Source organism: Vipera ursinii (genome assembly GCF_947247035.1).
Source record: "Vipera ursinii genome assembly, chromosome: 3".
Classification (NCBI taxonomy): Eukaryota; Metazoa; Chordata; class Lepidosauria; order Squamata; family Viperidae; genus Vipera; species Vipera ursinii.
In genome coordinates, this window is record NC_139516.1 from 106,629,928 (window position 1) to 106,651,109 (window position 21,182).

At 36.8% G+C, this 21,182-nt stretch overlaps 2 protein-coding genes across 2 annotated transcripts in view; both read left to right on the forward strand.

Moving 5' to 3' along the window:
* The window catches only part of NCF2 (neutrophil cytosolic factor 2), a 518,710-nt gene that overhangs the window by 189,775 nt on the left and 307,753 nt on the right, over positions 1-21,182 (forward strand). The window lies entirely within an intron of this gene.
* The window catches only part of NMNAT2 (nicotinamide nucleotide adenylyltransferase 2), a 101,380-nt gene that overhangs the window by 52,934 nt on the left and 27,264 nt on the right, over positions 1-21,182 (forward strand). Inside the window, exons 2-4 of the mRNA XM_083359096.1 lie at positions 14,565-14,653; positions 15,668-15,735; positions 20,071-20,149. Of these exons, the coding sequence (XP_083215222.1) occupies positions 14,565-14,653; positions 15,668-15,735; positions 20,071-20,149 (236 nt within the window). The remainder of the gene's footprint in view (positions 1-14,564; positions 14,654-15,667; positions 15,736-20,070; positions 20,150-21,182) is intronic.

Genomic DNA, 21,182 nt, shown 5'->3' on the forward strand with positions numbered 1-21,182 from the left:
TGAGGAGCCTGCTGTATTATATTTTGGCTGTACCGATATTCAGTAAGTATGCTGTGTTTGTTCTTGGTATGACATGATATGGTGTGCTGTGGTATGTTGTGATGTGGTGTGGTAGGAAGGTACAAGATATATTTTTATGTATAAGAAAAAATGATAATAACCATAATCAACCTCAGTTTTGGATATGGTACCATAGTATCTCCTAAAGCATCTGAGAAACAGACCCAGTACACTTGGCTTGGTGGAATTCAACTTGTTTATAAAAAGCCTCTTCCATGTAATCACATTTACATAATAACACAACAGGTAAAAACTAGACTATACCTTTGTAATTTCTGTTTTGTTCCCTAAATATATTGCAGATGAAATTCCATTCTTGAATTGCAAAGCAACGCTCATTCTTCCCAAAGAAGTTATTTTTTTCATTTATGCCCTTCATTCACTGGTGGGATTCAGCCAGTTTGCACCACTTTGGCAGAACGGGTAGTTAATTTTTTGTTGCCCAGATCCAGAATGGACTTCCGGAAGCAGCATCCACACACAGAACCAGTTGTTCACATATTTGAATCCCACCTCTGCCTTCATTATGTAAAACTGAGAAAAAAAACTTGAAAATGTACAAGCACGAGGCCCAGACAATCTTTCTCCAACCATTAGTGTTTCAAACCCAAGAGCATACAAAACTGTGCCAGCCAAACGATTTAGCTTCTGACTAAAATGATTTTATTTGGAATTTTCTATGTGCAGCTGTTGTTTTCCCTAATAAGCCCCTTTTCCATTTAGAAATTTAGCTTCTTCAGTTTTGCAAAGGAATTTATCACTAAAATCTTCCCCATGAGCACACCACTGCAATTATAAAGCTATTTCTTGTCTATCAGTATTAGTAGAAGCGTTATTAAATTCTGTATTACTGGGGTTTCAGCAGGAAGATCTAAACCGATTTCTCTTTTCTTAGAACAGAAGGAAGGGAGAAGTCTTAGAAATTCCCAGCTGGATAGACCTTGGGGTGCTCAGAAGATTCAGTCTGAGTGATGACAGCCTATCGTAATTATTGGAAAAAGAGGCTTACTAGAGAGGTTTTAAATGATTCCCCATCCCTGTTTTAAAGGGTCACACAGAGAGAAGCTGCTTTTACCTATACTACAGAGCCCGAAGGTATGTCTTAGCCTTGAATCATACAAATTATGCAAAATTTGTATGGAGTGGATGGAAAGTTCATCAGAAAGTTTGCGACAATAATATTCTTCAGCAGTTGAACAATGAGAGTGAAGAAGATTTTCTAACATTCCTGGAGAAATTGGAGAGTGAGATTATCTGATTCTTTTTATTGGAAATTGAGAAAATTTATTGAGACAAGCTGCGACATATGGATCTTGGGTAGGAGGGGGCAGGGAGAGAAAGGAATGTGTAAAGGAAAGTCAAGCATTTCCAGAAATGTACTAGACAAAATAAATCTCATTTCTTGAGGCGTTCTAGTGAAAAGTAAATGTGAATGAAATTGCCCTGTTTTGTTTTTTCCTTGGATAGTCTGTCAAAAAGACATATATGAACAAAGTTATATGGACTTAAAAATTATCTTTTATTGGAACATTATATTTGAACGTAAGACCTTGACACAGTTTCCAGCTGATTAACATTCTTCAGATTAGCTTATATATTTTATAAAGCTGAGAAAAATGCCTGAAGAACATGTGTCTGAACTTCAAGAGGAGATCACGAATCAAAGTAATGGAAGATTTACTAGATGTAATGGTAAATCAAAACTGCACATTTTTATATGCAGAATCAGGTTGTTCCTTATTAGAGGAGTGTGAAAAAATATAGTAAAAATTTTTCTTAGCACAAACACATTATTGGCAAAAGTTCCAGAGGATTTCACCACATAGTGGCAACACAGCTGTAGGGGCAACTTTTCATTAGACAAAGGTAATATGCCCTTTAAAGAAATTCAGGACAAGTAGAAAAAGAAAAATATGCCAGGATTTGCTTCAGCTCGTGCTTGGATTATTCATGGTAGTTGCTGCCTTCTGTTGGCCTCTTTTTCAATTGCCCTGAAAGATACATTCAATAGACTGGACTTACATATTACTGTGTATATATCCAAAATATCTTAAGGGTTTTTTTCCTTCTATTCAATCATATGCAATTCTCAGAGACTGCCTGGACAGTCTTTAGAACTGGTTTGCCATTGCCTCCTTCCTAGGACTAAGAGAGTGTGACTAGTTCAAAGACCAGCTGGTTATGTGCCTAAGATGGGACTAGAAATCCTACTCTTCCAGTTTCTAACCTGATGCCTTAACCACCACACCAAACTGGCTCTCATCTAAGCTTTAGTTTTCTTATTAGTGTGCCCAGTGAGCTATCTTGTTTTATCTAATATTAGGCGATTTGTTCTTTTTGTGGTCCATGGTATTCTCAAACAATCTCTCTCACCCTGATTCAAAAACATCAAACTTTCTTTGTTCAACTTCGATTGTTCAATAGTCAGAGCCATGTTACTTTTATAGAGAATAGGTTGTAACGTGTTGTTGTTTGCATCAAGCCCTAGTCAAGTCTTCCTTGGTCAGTTGCTATTTCTGTTCCAATCTGTTTTCAGATTATATGGATCTTTGGCCAGAGTAGGTAGTGGAATATGGTTCTTGGCACTGTTCTATTTGTTTACCCATTCAAAGCTTTTGAATCCAACATGATTGGTGAGCCTGATCAGTTTAAATGGCTCAGAGGTAAATATTCAATGCCATGTTCAACATCTATGGATCTTTGGCTGGAATTGTAGTAGAATGTGATTCGCATAGAAGTTTTGCCATTTTTACATAAAATAAGTCATAATGAGTTTTTTTCTTTGAATGGGTAGCATCTACAGTACAGTGTAGTTCACTTGGAAGTTTTGGTCATTTCTGTGTCAATCCCTTGTAGTCCTACATATTTGGTAAAATTGGGCAACTCCTGGGAAAATGAACATTACAAGTAGTTTTGCTGTATTCCATGTGGCTTTCAGACATTGAGGAGTTAATTAAAATAATATTGAAAGGACTGTGTTAGAGATAAATGAGAACAGAGTCTAAGAACTGTATCACACTTTGAAAAATATGGTCTGAGCCTTCTAAATGCAGCTATTCATTTAAAGCAGCAGGAACCACATTGTCAAGGTGAAAGAGACTTTGAAGTAAATAAATATAAATGAGAAGCCCATAGGAACTGATAACTAACCATACACTCAGATCATTTTGTGATATATTTGGGACTTCCATTTCTTAACTTATATATGAGACACAGACCTTTGAATATCTGTTTGAAATAAGAAAAGTTACCAGTCAGGTTTTTAGACCAGAATAGCTTAGAAAAATGGCATAACTTGGGAATTATATGGGGAAAAGATAGACTTAGCCTATTTCCTCATTTCACAAGATCCTACATAGGCCTCTGGAAAGGTTATATCATTGTATTTGTTTGGTAATTGATTGTTTTTAAAATAATCACCATTAAACCTTCAATTTAATGAACAAATTGGGGAAAGAGGTGTCTATTAGAATCCCATGTTTACTAATTAGTGAATGGAAGTTTATGCATTCATAATACAGAATAAATTTTGTCTTATACCTAAACTGAGCTTTGTTATATCAAGAGTTTACTGTATTTTAATGAAAACAATTTCCATCCACTTAATTAAAGAATTATATGTTTCATTCATAGTGATCCTTTAATTGGTGATGTGGCTTGCAACACACATAAAACTCCTATTGTTGAGACCATGCTGGTTGGCTAGCCTTCATCTGACATCACTCTTATTTGGACAAGTTTTAATTACTCCTGTCCTTTCAATAGCGTAGTTTGAAAATTACTGTTTTCTATTGCTGCTTTCTGTTCATCATATGTTTTAAAATCTAGGAAGTAGTATTGTAGCCATAAGCCTACCTTCACTAGCAGGCTACGCATACTGTGTTAGTAGAATTAAAGTAGTTTTTGTGGACCGATGAGTAGTTTTCCTTCCCTTTTAACAATATAATAGTATGCTTAGCCTTAGGCAGTATTGTAATTGAGCTAATAGAAAAGTCAATGCAACAATGGTTACAGCATGATAATGCCAGCTGTAGCAACTCCACTGAATAAGAAATCATTCAGTAGCCATTTAATTTATGCATAGCACACATTTAAAATATTATTTGTTGAAAGAACCACTGTCTTGACAGACCCTGGAATCCTTTGCACTGGACAGTTGTGCATAGTTGAATAACACCCTGATAGAAAGAAAAAATGGGAAAGACTACAGCATTGTCTTAGCTAATAAGCCAGATCTAGGCGGCTTCTTGTTTCTTCAACTGATTTATCAATTGCAATAGTAGAAGAGATGAGAAGCAGAGCCGCTCTACTAGTTGAACTAAAAGAATTGATTCCATTCCAGCTCCCACTGTAAGCATGAATATGTAATAGTGACCCCCAATTTCTTTTCTACTTCTTCCAACTCCAAAAGAGCATAGGTTCTCCATGAATCTGTATTAAGGCTACCGTATTTTAAGATATTTATTCTCTGAAATTAGGGTCAAAGGTACAATGGTCACATATGTAGATGTACATTAAATTATTCATGGTAATAAAAAGATTAAAAAGAAAGAAACTTGAGCTAAATTGAGGCTCATAAAATGGCAAAGATGGTTCTTTGGGATACATGTTGTGGCACAAAATATTGACCTTCACGTATATAATGGTCAGGTCTTTTCTGACGCTAAGTAGGAAATTTTGATTATACATTAGGGAACATTAATTAAGGAATCTATAATGAAATTGCTACTCCCATAATATATTTTACAAATTTTGGAATATATAGAATTCTGGGTATTACGCCTCAAAAAAGATACTAAAGAAATAGGGATGAGGTACTTAAAGTCCACATATAGAGCAGGCTTCACTCTACAAAAGGTGGTACCAAACAAACTTCTTGGAACACACCAAACAAATCTGATTCAATTCAATTTACATTTAAATTTTATAATAGTGAAAATATAACAAAATGCAATTAGTCATTATTGTCATACATTTAATCATTTTTGTATAAAAATTTATTAAAAACATTCTAGACAATTTCTCTGATGACATGCACCAATGTTGCATCATTTTATAAGCTTTCTTTAAGATTATAACATAGTGTAAATTCCAACCCTTTCAACTGCATAGTTTTGCAGTGTTCCATTTATTATAACCATTTTAGCCCATCTTATTATATTCTTACATTTGTTCTTGTTTCAAATTTCAATTAAATTTTATATATTTTAGCAATTATATGTTATCACTTATAAAGAATTTTATTTTAAAGTTAGTCTTACAGTGTTCCAAATCATAAATTCCTTTGTCTACAGTAATTATATCAGTCTGTTTCTAATAATTGTAAATAAGAGAACCATTGACAGCTATATCCCTCTCCCTCTCCTAATTCTCGATTTTATTTTATGCTTCCCTTGCAAAAATGTTTAGCCTCTTAGAATAAGTTAGCCATTTATGTTTCCCTATTTATGTTTCCCTGTCTATAGAATTCTTCCAATGAGAACCACAAACGTGTTTTTAGACCCCAAAACACTTTTGGGTCTGTAAAAAGGTAACGGTAAAGGTTCCCCCGCACATGCGTGCTAGTTATTTCCAACTCTAGGGGCCAGTGCTCATCTCTGTTTCAGAGCCAAAGAGCCAGTGTTTGTCTGAGGATGTCTCCGTGGTCATGTGGCCGGCATGACTAGACGCCAAAGGCTCACGGAACACTGTTACCTTCCCACTGTAGTGGTCCCTATTTTTCTACTTGCATTTTTACGTACTTTCGAACTGCTAGGTTGGCAGAAGCTGGGACGAGTTACAGGCGCTCACTCTGTTATGCGGCACTCGGGATTCAACCTGCCAAACTGCCGACCTTCTGATCGACAAGCTCAGCGTCCTAACCCACTGAGCCACTGCATCCCTTCCTTTGGGTCTGTATCTATTCTCAATATGGCGCATCTAATAAGTTTTAAAATCCAAATTACTTGTAATTTGGTTGGACCATAAATATCCATGCCACCCAAATCTCAGGTCATATCCCTCTTACTCCAAAGCTTTCTATATCTCAGCAACACCCACTCTTTTATCCAAACCAAACAGCAAGCTGCAAAATACAGATTTAAATCTGGTAAGCCCAATCCTCCTTTTTCCATCTTATAACATCTTATAATGACCTTGTCATTTTTTCCCCACTGACACACAAAGTTAGATATATCTTTCTGCCATTATTTAATGGTACATCCACTTTCAAAATATGTTTTTCTGAAACAGGATATCATTATAGGATAGGGCTTTTCAACCAGTGGTACATGTACCACCAGTGGTACACTGGCACCTGGCAGGTGGTACGTGACACTGCACAGCCTAGCCAAGTGTAGCAGGGGGAGAGAATGAGTCAAAGCTCAGGACTTGCCATGAGAGAGTCCTCAGGAGCTGCAGGGCTGCTGGGGTGAGACAACGGCCCCAGGATCAGCATTTTCGGCTCACCTGGAAGAGAAAGGAGGAGGAGGGCAGAGACAGGAGAGGCTATAAAAGGAGGCAGTTTTGGCGGGAGAGGGAGAGGAAAATTAAAGACGCAACCTTGGGAGGAGGAGTCAGCTGGAGCTGCACCGAAGAGAAAAGAAGGAAGAGTGGGGGGAGAGAGCACAGGAGATCAAACAGGTCAGCCAGGAGCCGATCTACAACTTTGTGGCAGCCATCCGTGCCAGGCATGCACACAGGTAGCAGTGAAAAACAGTGAAAGGGAAGCGCTCAGAACATGATCAGCCTGCAGGGAAAAACAGTCACCCAGGATGCCAGGCCCCATGCACTCGCTGCCTCCTGTGCGCGCACCCAGGCAGGTTCCGCTTCTTGCCAGCTTTGCCTTGCCGAGCCTCTCTTACAGGGTAAGGAGAGTGTGCTGCTGCCTGCCAAAACTGGGCAAGCTGTGGGCTGGGCAGCATAGCACAAGTAACATGGACTCTCATGCTGCTTGCAGCATCCCCTCCTCCAGAGCCCACAGAGCCGGGTGAGTGAAGTGGGCAAGGGCCATTTGCTGTTCTCCTTCAGGGGATGGTGCCTTTCTTCATTCCTCGCAGAGGGTGGCCTCTCACCCACTGTATGTTTTTCTCCCTTCCTCATCTTAAATATCTTCCTGCCACTCTGCTCTTAACGCTGTGTGACTCTTGTCCAGGAATTTGCAGTGGCTTTTCTTTCTTTTTTTATTGAAAAGTTTTAAGATACATTTTTAAAAACATAAACTAAAAAAACACATTAAATTCTATCGCACTTTAACTCCCCTTAAACATAACTAAATTACTAACAAATAATGAATAACTAATAATACATCATATAAAAGTAATACTTATTCAAATGCTAAATGAAACTTTTTAGTCCCATATTTATTCTGAATATATTTGATCCATCTTCTCCATTCCACAATGTATCTCTGTTGCGATTGTTCTTTCAAATATGCTGAGATTTTTGCCATTTCTGCCAAGTTTGAAACTTTCAAAGTCCATTCTTCTATAGGAGGCAGTTCCTCCTTCTTCCAATATTGCGATACCAAAAGTCTTGCTGCCGTTATTAAATGCAACATCAATTTAGTCTCTATCATAGTACAATCTGTAATAATACCCAACAAAAATAACTGTGGAGAAAACCTTATCTTTTTCTTAAATATCTTCTGCATATTCCACCAAATTTTAATCCAAAAAGCTTTAACTTTTTTAGAAGTTCACCATATATGATAATACGTTGCATCCTCACAACCACACCTCCAACCTTTGGGCTGGCAGTTCGGATACATACTTGCTAATTTTTTAGGATCTAAATGCCATCTATAAAACATTTTATAAAAATTCTCTCTTAAATTTTGAGCCTGTGTAAATTTTACATTTCTGACCCAAATCTTTTCCCAAGGATCCATTGTTATAACCTCCTGAAAGTTCTGGGCCCACTTTATCATACAATCTTTAACAAGTTCCGTTTCTGAGTCAATTTCTATCAGTGCATTATATATCCTTCTTATATGTGCTTGACCTTGATCTCTAATTTGTTTTACCAAATTTCCATCAGTTATCGAAATACCAACTTTCTGATCTTCTTTCCATCTTGCTTGTAACTGCCCATACTGGAACCAAGTTTGTACTATCTTTCTTTCTTTTAAAATATTATATGGCTTTTATTGCCATACATTCCTTTCTATCCTTAGAATTTCTTTGTATGTAATCACATCATGTTCAAATCCCACATTTATATTTTCTATTGCATGTTTAGGTATTGCCCAAATTGGTACTTTATAATTTAACTTATGTCGATATTTTTTCCAAACTCGCAACACAGCATACCTTAATATATGTGTCTTAAAAACATTATCCACCTTCTTATCATACAATAAATATGCATACCAACCAAATAACAAATCATAACCCTCAATATTCAATAATCTCCCTTGTGTTAAATTAAACCAATCACTAATTGATGATAAAGCAGCAGCCTCATAATATAATTTAAGATTGGGCATTTTAAGACCACCTCTTTCACGTACATCTTGCATTATCTTAAATTTAACTCTTGGTCTTTTCCCTGCCCAAACAAATTTATTAATACCTTTCTGCCATTCCTCCAAATATGAATCTTTTTTAAGTATAGGTATCATTTGAAACAAAAACAAAAATTTTGGCAAAACATTCATTTTTACTGCTGCAGTTTTTCCCAATAAGGATAATTGTAATTTTTTCCAGCTATCTAACTCTTTTTGTATTTTTAACCATAATAATTCATAATTATTTTTGTATAGTTTTACATTTGAAGCTGAAAGATATACCCCCAAATATTTAATCTTTTTAACTATTTCAAATCCCGTTAGTTCTTCTAAAACAACCTTTTGTTCTATGGTCATATTTTTAGACAGTATTTTAGTTTTTTGCGTATTTATCTTAAATCCAGAAACTTTTCCATATGACATTATTATCTCCATCAATTCTACAACTGAGTAAGTCGGTTGACTTAATGTAATAACCAAGTCATCCGCAAACGCTCTCAATCTATAATCTTGATCTCTTATTTTAATTCCCTTAATTTTATTTGAGCCTCGTATCTTAATCAATAATATTTCCAATGTTAAACAACGAAGGTGACAACGGACACCCCTGTCTTGTACCCTTTTCAATATTACATGTTTCTGTCAAACTACCATTGACTATTATTTGAGCTGTTTGCTTCTGATATATTGCCCTAATAGGTTGTAAAAAATTATCCCCAAACTCCATTTTCTCCAGTACCTTAAATAAAAATTGCCAGTCCAATTTGGAATTTTCAGTGGCTTTTCAAGCCATGGCCACTGGCCTCTCCCCCTCCCCTTGTCCCTTTCTGGGCACGGAGGGAGGAAGGAAGGAAGGAAGGAAGGAGATGGGAATGAGAAGCAGGTAGGCAGGGAAAGAGGAAGGTAGGGATGGATGGATGGAGGAAGGAAGGAAGGAGAGGGAGGGAGAGTCTGAGGGAAGTCCTGTCTTAGCACTTGGCCACCAGCAGCCCTGCTGCCCTTTTACTATCCCCCTGCCCCCTCCTCCTGGCCTACCATCCTGGTCTCCCATCCTATCGCTAAGGATGCTTTGGTTACAAAGCCAGGTCTCCTCACATGGAGAGGGAGTGGGCCTCCCTCTGACCCAAGCACTTTGCCCTCTTGCACCCACCATGAGCAACCTGGACAAGGAGAGCAGGCACAGGAGCAGCAGCAGCAGCCTTAACAAGGAGGTAAGCGCAGCCAGGCACCCCCTCGGGGCTGGGTGCTTGCCTTCCATTGCCCAGGGCTCCAGGCAGCCCACACCACTGGACAAGAGGGACAGCGAGGCTCCTCCATTGGACCATGCCCTGGCACCCACCCCATTCCCACCCCTTCCATCGGAGACCCCTGGATCCCCCCCACAGCCCTGCCCACAACCCCCACAGGCACCTCGTGACCTGAGCGACTTTGAGCTGCCCCTCCCCCAGCTATTGACTTTGCTTGTCAAAAGGTTGCAAAAGGGGATCACATGACCCTGGAACTCTATGACCGGCATAAATATGAATCAGTTGCCAAGCATCCAAATGTAAATCACATGACCCTGGGGATGCTTCAACAGTCATAAGTGTGAAAATGGTCATAAGTTACTTTTTTCAATGCCGTAACTTTGAACAGTCACTAAGCAAACTGTTGTAAGTCGACTACTACCTGTACTTTATCAATGTTTTCCTCTCTTTTTTTGATCATCAAGTTTTTGACACCTTGCTAGGTGACTGGTGGTACTCAAATATTACCATATCCTAAAAGTGGTACAATCTGTGAAAAGGTTGAAAAGCCCTGTTAATAGGCAACACGTTCATTTTTATCACAGAAATTCTCCCCAGCAATGACATTATCACATCTTAACATGTCTTTTTAAAACTTCATTCTATATTTTAACAGTTATTTTGAAATAACATATAGTTTATATTTGTCATAACAATGCCATGATATTTTCCCTTCTTCTCAGTCTTAAAATCTATATTATTCATTAATTCTGTTTGATGTTCTATTTTCAGATTTTGTTAATATCTTTGTCTTCTGTTTATTGATCTTGAAACTTCTAATGCACCAAATTATTTTAATTTGTCCATTATTATTTAAATTCCCTCTAAAGCAGAGGTGTCAAACTCACCTCGTTACGTTGCCCATTGCCGGAGCTGGGGTGGGTGGAGTTTCAGCATGACGCATCTGGCCTGCGGGCCGATAGTTTGACCCCCCCTCTCTAAAGGATCTTCTAAAACCAACAGAAAGCCCTCTGGCAAAGTCCTTAATTTATAAGTTTTTTTTAAAAAAAATCCCCACAATCTTCTCATCTTGTCTTATATCATTATTTGGAATTTCAAGAACCAAAATATAAGAAATAAGACTGTAGGTTCCCTCCATTGAATTTTTTTCTATTTCACAGGGTTTTCAGATTTCCACTAACAATTATTTGTGCTTTCTATAAAATGTAAATCTACTTTACCCATTTTATAAAGTTCTCTTCAAAATTCATGTTTTCCAATACATCGAACAAAAAAATCCCAGTTCAGATTGTCAAAGTCCTTATTTGCATCTACAAAGATCAATGAAACTTGTTTTTTTATTATGATGCTCCAAATATTATAAAATGTCTAACACATTACTAATACTGTCCTTTAACTGTCTTTTAGGTAAAAACCCACATTGATCCTCATGAATAAATTATTGAAAAAATATTTTCAATCTATTAGCTACAATCATTATGAACAATTTATAGCCATTATTCAGTAATGATATTGGCCTAGAGTTTCTTGTTAAAGTCAAATCTTGTCCCTCTTTAAGTATTAATATTGTTTTGGCCTCTTTCCAATTCTTTGCCTTCTTCCCTGTAGGACAGAGTTTATTGTTTTTTTGTAAATGTTGGAAATGTTCATCTTGAAGACATTTATAATAAGAACCTGATAATCCATCTGGTCCAGGAACTTTTCCTAGTTTAATAGGAAATACTTTATAGCTTCCAAAACTTTCCTTATTTTTATAGATCCATTCATAATTTATCTCTGTTCCTCTGTAATTTTCAGTAAATTTTGTTTCTTTAGATTCTTCATTTATGTTCCCCAGAGAGATATCACTTCTGTATGATTGCATTGTCAATTAATATAGTATCTCCCTCTTGTAATTTCAATATCACATTCTTTTCTTTTTTCCCATAATTTATATGCTAGCCACTTCCCTGGCTTATTTGCAAATTCATTTTTTTCCTTTACATAATTCATTTGTATTTATATTTTTTTTACTATTAAGGTAGATAATCATTTTGTAAATATTTAATTTGTTGGGAAATATATATCTTCCCTCGAAATTTCTTTAATTTTTCTTCTTTTTTCTTTGTTTCATTCAAAATAGTTTTCCCCCTCTTTTTTTAAAGACTGTTATGCATAAAATAACCTTTAACAAAAACTTTAATTGCATCCCAAACTATTTTTAAATCAGTGACTTTACCTAAATTATTTTCAAAAAGGTATTTTAATTACTTTTTACAATTCTCCACTATTGTTCCTTTCTGTAATAACATTTCATTTAGTCTCCAAATAAAGGATCTAGATTTCTATTTGTAAACCAAACTCACAGGAGTATGATCCAGAAAAAAATATTTGGTAATATTTCTACTTTAGAAAGCTTAGTAACCACTTTCTTTGAAATACAATTTGTCTATTCTTGAAAAGAGTAGATATGCCTTTCAGAAAAGTAAGTATAATTTCTTGAATTGCCATTTTCTGACTTTGTATATCAACCAGTTCTAAATTGTCCATCAAATAAAAGAAAATATTTGGTAATTGGCCTTGAGTGATTTTGATATTTTCCCCCAAAAAGTTTAATTCAGTTGGGGTAAGATCACTTCATTCCAATCCTTCATGAAGCATACATTTTCATTAGAAAAACCTATTAATCTCTCCATAAGTCCTTTATAAAAGAATACTTTGTCTTCATTTTGGACATAAATTCCTATATCAAAATCCTAATCCCATGCAAATTAACTTCCACCCCAACAAATCTGGTATGCTCATCATTCAATACAAATTCTGGTTTTAGCTGTGGATTTATGTACAAAACCACTCAATTTTTTTGTTTGTTTCTGCTGAAATAATTTCTTTACCTAATTTTTTATGAATCATATATTTTATGTCCAATTTTCTACTATGTGCCTCTTGTAGGCAAATTAAATTTTAATTTTAAGTTTTTCAAATAATGACTTTTTTCTATTTTGAACAGCATTTCCTTCATTAATATTTTTAAAATATTTGTAATCTATAATAAAGACAAAACATTACAAAAAATTAATATTTGTAGCTGCCTACTTCAATATTATCGCTTTCAGTTTCCTGTTGCATTTGTTGAAGTTTTTGTGTAGTCTTATCTGATACCCTTTATTTGAATCTCCTCCAATTTTCTTTAATTTTTTTTAAGAATTTCTTTCACTTTCTTGACCAAACATAACTGAAACCTCTGCTGCTATCTGTCTGCAGATAGTCTAATGATTCTCTCCTTTCCTCCATTTTTGCTGCCCTTCTGGTCATTGTCATAATTATAATTTATAATTTAAAAGCACAAGTGTCTCAAAAAAAAAAAAGACAAGCTTCTCCATCCCTATTTTTTCTGTTTTGTTTTCCTGTGCCCTTAATATTTTGATCTCATTGCACTCCATAGTTACAGGCAGCATCACAGTCAGCATCTCCATAGTTACACTCATATTGGAGTCTGGCTTATATTATTTTTATCTTTTGTTTAGTAGAGCAGAGGTCCCCAAACTTTTTAGGTTGGCGGCTTGGATGGAAAGGAAGGAAGGGGGAGGCATGGGGATGCATATGCGTATGATGCAAATGGGGGTGGCGCAAGTGCATGTGCGACACTGGGGGCAAGCCTAGCTCCCACGTGACACTCAGGGTGGGCCTAGCTTCCACGTGACACTCAGGGTGGGGCTAACACCTCCACAATGCTTGGGGCATGGCTAGTGCCCACACAATGCTCAGGGTGGGGCTACAATCCCTGCGACACCCAGGACAGCACTAGCGTGAGTGGGGTACATCAATTGTCTGCCCTCTTTAATAGTAAACAAAAATATTTCCATAAAAGTCTAATTTGCTTCTTTCTTTTAATTCAAATTTATTCAAAAGCACTTTCATAAAAAGTAATCTTTCAAAATAACTATTTCCTTTATCCATTTTAAACTTTCCTGGATTGATTCCTTTTTAAGCTTTTTGTCAAAAGGTTTTAAAGTCCTTGTAATCCAGAAAGAATACTAACTCACCAAGTGGAATTTTTTTCCTGTTGCTCTTTAGCTGTAAATTAGCTACATCTGATAATGGTTAAGAAATTAGGCTTGTGCAAGCATTATGCCCATATAGGCTGCATTAAGCTTATGATCTTGACTGAAATTCCTCCCAGCATCCAATTCACAAGCAGATCACAAAAACGTAATGATAAACTTGATGTGCCTGAAGGAGTGTAGACAGCATTATGGTGGAGATTAGTGGCCAGAGAGCAAATTCTGGCCACCAATGACTCTCTAGAAAAAAGAAAAAAATTGTGATTGCCTGCTTGCAGCCCAGAAAGCTGTTCCTCATGAGCAGGCTGCAGGAATGCATGTATTCAATCATTTCTCTATTACCTTAAATATTCTAATTTGGCAACAACTTTTGGAGACTCTGTCAGGTTTGTACCCAAGGCCTTATACTGTGTGCTAGCTAGTGTAAACTTTCAGAGGAAAGAAATTCCATTTAACTAAATTATCATATGGATGTTCTACTCTGAGGAACCAATATGGATGTTCTATCTATGCTGAGGAAGATAGTTAATAACCAATAACTTGAATTGCTAATTTTACATGCACATTGGGGTCAATGGCTCTCTTATGGTGACTGAAAACTATTTAGGAAGGACTGACTGTCCTAAACAGCAACACATTTCTATTCATTTTGCAGTCTTTTTCATGTGATCAGAGTTTAAGTATTATAGTAATTTGTGCCTCTCTTCTTTCCTGTCTTTTTTTCACTAGAAAGAGCCCGAGATTATCTACACAAAACAGGAAGATTCATTGTCATTGGTGGAATAGTCTCACCGGTACATGACTCATATGGAAAACAGGTGGGTGTATTCTTTTTTTCTTTTCTTCCTTGTTCACAATCAAAACTGTGGGGAATGAATACTAGGCACCTAAGATGAACAAGAGTGACATTTTTTGCTGAAACTCTTAATTAAAATGTTTACCTTTTTCAGGTTAGGACATGCACTAGTTGGAGAAGGCAACTAGTGTAAGCAATCTATAGAATAAAAGTGGCAAGTTTGGTTTAATGGGTTAAATGATTTTCTTTCTTCATTATTTTGTCATGATACATTTCTTCTGATTTTTTTAAAAAAGTGTCTCACTTCAATTTTTGTTTTGTAGTTTGGTATTGTTGTAAAGAACAGGCTAATCAGATGGTGACATCCTTTATTTTTTTCTGCCCTTAAAAGACAAGCTTTGCCACCTGAAATCCCCTTCCTACATATTTATTAAAAATGCAGATGCCCAACTTTTTCTCTGACGTTTGACCACCCTATAGTTAGTTGATTTTAGATTAGGTAGCTTATAAGTAACACTGAAAATCTAAAAGCAGATAGGAAGGAAAAATATTTAAATGTAAGGCTAGAGTACAAATGTGAAACTTTTAAGTATCTAGGGACTGTTTTTCAAAAATTATTTGGAGCAGCAAAATCTGCTAAAATGATTGCATGGCAAGATTGGGACTTTGGGGGATTCATTTGAAGAGTAAGGCAGTTTTTTATCCTGCATTGTACCTGTATTTTGTTCTAGTTTTTCCTACCAATAATTGGCAAAAATATGCATCCATTCTTGGTAGTCTGCTGCTGAAAGTTAGCAATGTGATTTGTGACAGTTCCAGTCTGAAGTACCTCCAACAGTGTCTGACGATTGTTTGGCACTGCTCATCTCTGAATTAGAGAACTGAGGAGCATTAAGTTTACCCAGCAAATATCACAATAAATGAGTTCGAATTGGACTCTGAAGCCTAATAAGCAGTTATTCTTAAATTTAACCTTTAAAAAGGTCTAATAATACAGAATCTCCCTTCATTAATTCTGACATCTGTTTCTTTATAGGGTTTGGTTTCCAGCCGTCATCGCCTGGCAATGTGTCAGCTGGCTGTTCAGAGTTCTGATTGGATAAGGTATAATAGCACATCTCATCACTCATATTCTCTGCAGTGGCTTGAGCTCTTTTATTTGTGTGGCACTCAGAATAAACTGCTTCATGGCAGGGACATCAGCAGTGTCTTAAAAAAATGTCCAGATGATGGCTACAACTGTCCAATCAAAGCTCCACCCCTCATTTTACAGGTGTTGCTTATATTACAAATATAAAAAGGGGCAGCATTTTGATTATGCAGCTGTCTTGACCTTCTGATCCTCCAGCAGATGTCCCTGGCTCGGGGTCCGGGATCCATGCTTTTCTGATTCAGAACATAGTTCTCTCTTATGAAATGCTAAGATGCAGCAGGTTTGCAAACTAAAATGCCAGATGCAACGAGAATACACTGCTTTTCAGTCTTTAAAACCTGATGGAGATGCGGAAGTTTCCTTTTCTTTATAATTGTTCTTAATTGAGTGGATACATACATTTGAAATGAAATGAAGTATGCCTTCAGCAGCTTGGGCAGCCTCCACAGGTATGGTCTTCAACGTCATGAATGTTTATCAATGGTCATGCAAATTCTGGGAATTGAAGTCAACATCTCTGAAGGTTTTCCAAGTTTTCAAAATGTTTGTACCAACCACTCTTGCAAGAACAGGGTTTTTTTTTTTCAAGTGAACATTGATTTTACTGGGAATAGCCCCTCACAGAAACTTCTCAAAGCAAGAGGTTACTGATGGGTATATCAGTAACTTGTTGCTTTGGGTCAGATTTGAGACACCCAAACTAGAATATATGTGAAAGCATTCATTTAGGTCTATAGTAGGATCTGTGGTTTGTCAGCCCTAAGTATGATCAGATGGCAGCAACTATTTTTTATAAAAAATTTATTGCTTTTAAAATAACAGAAAAAAGAAAAAGAACAAAACAGAGATACTGTGTTTCCCTGAAAATAAAACCCGGTCTTATACCATTTTTTGCCTCCAAAAGAGCAATAGGTCTTACTTTCAGGGATGTCTTATTTTTTCCAGAGCACTCCATTTCCAAACGCCCCATAGGCGCTCAACACTGGATGGAGAAATGCTGGAGACTGGAAGTTTTGTCTGCTTGAAAATGTGGCGCTTGGAGACGGAGCAAATTGCTCAGTTTCTAAGCACCCCATTTGCAAGCAGACAAAACTTCCAGTCTCCCTCTGGGCGAAAAGTGCACAGTGCATCCATATCACCTGCCTCCTCCCCCCCCCCCCCCGCCTCCACACTCCCACTTACCTGTGCTGTGCCAAGAGGCCAGTGGGCTGCTGCTGCTGCTGGACACTGTCAGCCCCCACGTGCTCTCCACTGCTTGTGCTGGCCACCCCCACCCCCTTGTGCTTGTTTTTGGGGTAGAATTTATATTAGACCCAAAAAATCAGGCTAGGGCTTATTTTTTGGGTGCATCTTATTTTTGGGGAAACAAGGTATGTACATCAAAAAATACATAAGTGCTTAAAAAAATAAGTGAAAAAATACAGTGGAAAATTAGAAAGTAAGATATGTTATAATATAGATGAATAGCATGCTTTTTTACCTTCTATATTTGGCATAAATGATTCCCATATTTTATTATATTTATCAATACAACGTCTACATCTATAGGCATTCCTCTCATAGGAAGCAAGTGTAAAATTTAACCTGAAATTTGTGCTGTCTAAATTTGATCTATTTTTCAAAGGTTTTGGAGCTGTATGAAGTCTGTAGGCTGATCAAATTTTTGAAAATGTTTTGTGCTGTTAGCAAACAGGCCTTTCATTTAATATGCCCCTGGGAACTTATGGCCTATTTCAGTAGCAAGATTTGCAGGTATTTCAGGCTTGGTCTAATTGTATTCTTTTGGAGTCATGAGGCTGATGTTTTATTAAGTAAATCAACCTTAGATTAACTCCTTAACCCCTCCCCACCATAGTTATCTTGAATAGCCTTTTTTTGCATGAATGAGCAGTTAGCAACATTGTTAGCAAAAGTGTTTTAATTAGCAACTTCACATCTCTGAGAACCTAAGATGGAGAACATAAGAAAAAAATTGGCTGCTAAGAACATATTTGAGAAACAGCTCAATTTAGCAGTTCATCAAGTATTCAATTAAGAGCTGGTACTGCCAGCTCAGCCTATCAGATTTTGATGCTTAAAAAAAAAAAGAAGCAGGCTGATGCTGGTGAACCTGGGAGTTTGGGCATATTTTCACAGTATACTCGCTGACTTGTCCAAATGTGAGAAATTGGCTGCTGTACTTCCTGCACAGGATTCAATTGGTGAATGAGGCGTCAGTATTTCAAAACTGTACAATATGGAGATGGATAGGAACACAACAAACCACCTATCTAATAGGCTTGATTCAATAAGATCCTGATAAAATGTAGAGCCAAATGGGGGTCAGGTTTTAATCAGTAATGTAGGATTTCAGTTCCCACAGCTCCTTTAAGCTAAGAAATGCTGTAAAACAAACAAATACAGAATATCAGGATAGTGTGTTCCTTTCTAGCATAACTGTTCCTTGTTTGGTTGAATTTTGTATAAAGCAGACAAATTCCACCCACCATACTTCTTATCGCCTTTGATTTCTTCTTACAACCTTTTAAATATGTATTTTCTAGGAATATTATTCCTCTGGAAACGTGCTAGCATTCGGCATCCCATCATGCCAGAGTGAGCTATATAGTTTGCCAGTATCCAAATCCATCTGTATTAACCCATTCTTACTAGAGTTGTCACTCATATTGAGATAATATGCTAATATTATGACCACTTAACATACTGTTTGTACATAGTGTGGTATATGAGGTAGTCGTATTCATTCCATATTTCAGTCTATCATAAATCAGGTAGTCCTCAACTTATGATCATAGTTGAGCCCATCTATGTTTGGGGGATTGTTCCCTTCGTACTATGTAGTCCTTAGTGTTCTTCCTTTGTTTCATGCATGAATGCCATCACACCATCTTCTCGGAATCATTTCCTGTAACATTAAAGCAGCCCCCTTTCCCCCCTTTTTCTTTCTTATACAAAGTCCTTGACGTATGACCACAATTGAGCCCAAACTTTCTGTTGCTAAGTGAGACATTTGATAAGTGACTTTTGCCTCATTTTACGACCTTATTTGCCACAGCTGTTAAGGGAATCACTGCAATTGTTAAGTTAGTAACACAGTTGTTAAGTGAATCTGGCTTCCCCATTGACTTTGCTTGCTGGAAGGTCACAAAAGGTGATCACATGACCCGGGACTCTGCAACCATCATAAATATGAGTCAGTTGCCAAGCATCTGAATTTTGATGACATGACCATGCTGCAGTGGTCATAAGTGTGAAAAGCAGTCATGAGTCCTACGGGAATAGGGCGGTATACAAATCCAATAAAATAAATAAATAAATAAGTCACATTCTTTCAGTGCCACTGTAACTTCGAGTGATCACTAAATGAATGTTGTGAGCCAAGGACTACCTGTAATCAAAAGGGTCCACCCTCAGCCAACAAAGCTCACTGGATGTTGTGGGGAAGTTAAGGCTTCCTCCTCCTAGGCATACCATCTTGAGCTCCTGAAGTAAGGTGGGATATAAATCTAACAAGTAAGGGAGATGTTAACATGTACCCTGTGCAGCCATAATCTTTTTTTTACAACCAACTCCCATACACATTTCAGTGCAAGCACTCCTGTACTGGACCTTTCCTTCATTTTTGCTTGGGTTAACGTGACACATCTGTTTTCCACATTCCTCCCTCTTCCCATCTCAAATCTTTATACGAAGGCCTGAGTCAGAAACTAGATTTGTTCAAGATAAAGTCGACCCCAATATTTGCTATTAGAGAGAATAATCTAAATGCCCAGGAAAAAAGGCAGCTTGGTTTTATTTGATGATAACACTGCATGACCGTAAGTATATTGGAAAAACTCTGGTACAGTTAGTTTGCTCCAAAGACTGCAAGCATGACAGGATTGTTGCTGTAATAAACAACAATTTATTACTACATTTTCTGTCATGTTTGATAAAGAAGAAATGGCAGCATTTTCCAGTTGATCTGAGCAAGGTTTTGCCAAAGAACAAGTAGACTATCCTGCAATCAGATGACGTCCATTATGAAATCTGCTCATCATCTTAACTTTAAATTGGCAGAACTGGTGTAAATTCTATGACATATTTCAAGATGTTCCTAGCTCCGGTATCTATTCCTTTTATATTATTTTTGGAAATATTGAAGTCAGCAAACAGTGTAATGATACCATCCTTTCAGATGAAATGGTTTAAATAAAAGTTTGCAATTAAATAGTATATATTGATACTTTAGTTGTAATTGTTATTTGTGATTGCCAAATCAAATTTTTCTTGCTTCTTCATCATAGGGTGGACCCCTGGGAATGTTATCAGGATACCTGGCAGACCACCTGCAGTGTACTGGAACATCACCGGGATCTGATGAAAGTGAGTTAATAGCTGAAATTGACGGCAGAGTTCGATACTGCAGGGCTAGGGATATTAAATATGTATTATTTATTGAAAATATGATGGAAAGTGACTTCACTTCAGAAACTATATTTTTTAAGGTACAACTTGAGAAGGGATTAAGAGTAAACAAACATTTTGTATCCTGACAATAAGATATTTTTAACTTCTTAAATTCAGAAAGCATTCCACTAAGCATTCAAGTTCATTACAGCTTCGAGATGGAAAATATGCATGACAATGATGATATGGTCAAAATACTCACTTGCCTAATACACACACAGTGTATGTTGTTTTCTCTTCAGTACATAGAATTTATTGCATTAGACCATCAGTTCATAAAGACCAATACAGATAGTCCTTGACTTACAACAGTTTGTTTAGTGACTGTTTGAAGTTACAAGTGCACTGAACAAAGTGACTTATAACCATTTTTCACATTTAAGACTGTTGCAGCATCCCCATAGTCACGTGATTTACATTCAAATGCTTGACAACCTGCTCACATTTATGACGGTTGCAGTGCCCAGATGTCATGTGATCCCCCTTTGCGACCTTCTGACAAGCAAAGTCAATGAGGAAACTAGATTCACTTAGCAACCCTGTTACTAATTTAACAACTGCAGTGACTCACTTAACAAATATGGCAAGAAAAGTCATAAAATGGGGCAAAACTCAATAAATTTGTCACTTAGCAGCATAATTTTTGGGCTCAATTGTGGTCGTAAGTTGAGGACTACCTGTATTCTTTTCACGAATGGGCAACAAGATATCTGGAAACAATGTCATTCTTTTTGAGTTCTTCAGCAACTGCCATGAAAGTTATTTGTCTCTGATTACTGGAGACAGTTTATTCATAATTAATAGTAACCTTATCTTCCATGAACCTGTCTATTAGGGATTGCTTCCAAACTGGCTCCTACAGTTCAGATACTTGACCAAATCAGTTATTTTTTATTAAAGAGTTTTAAAGTTTTACAATAAATTTTTAAACATAAACATAACATTTAAT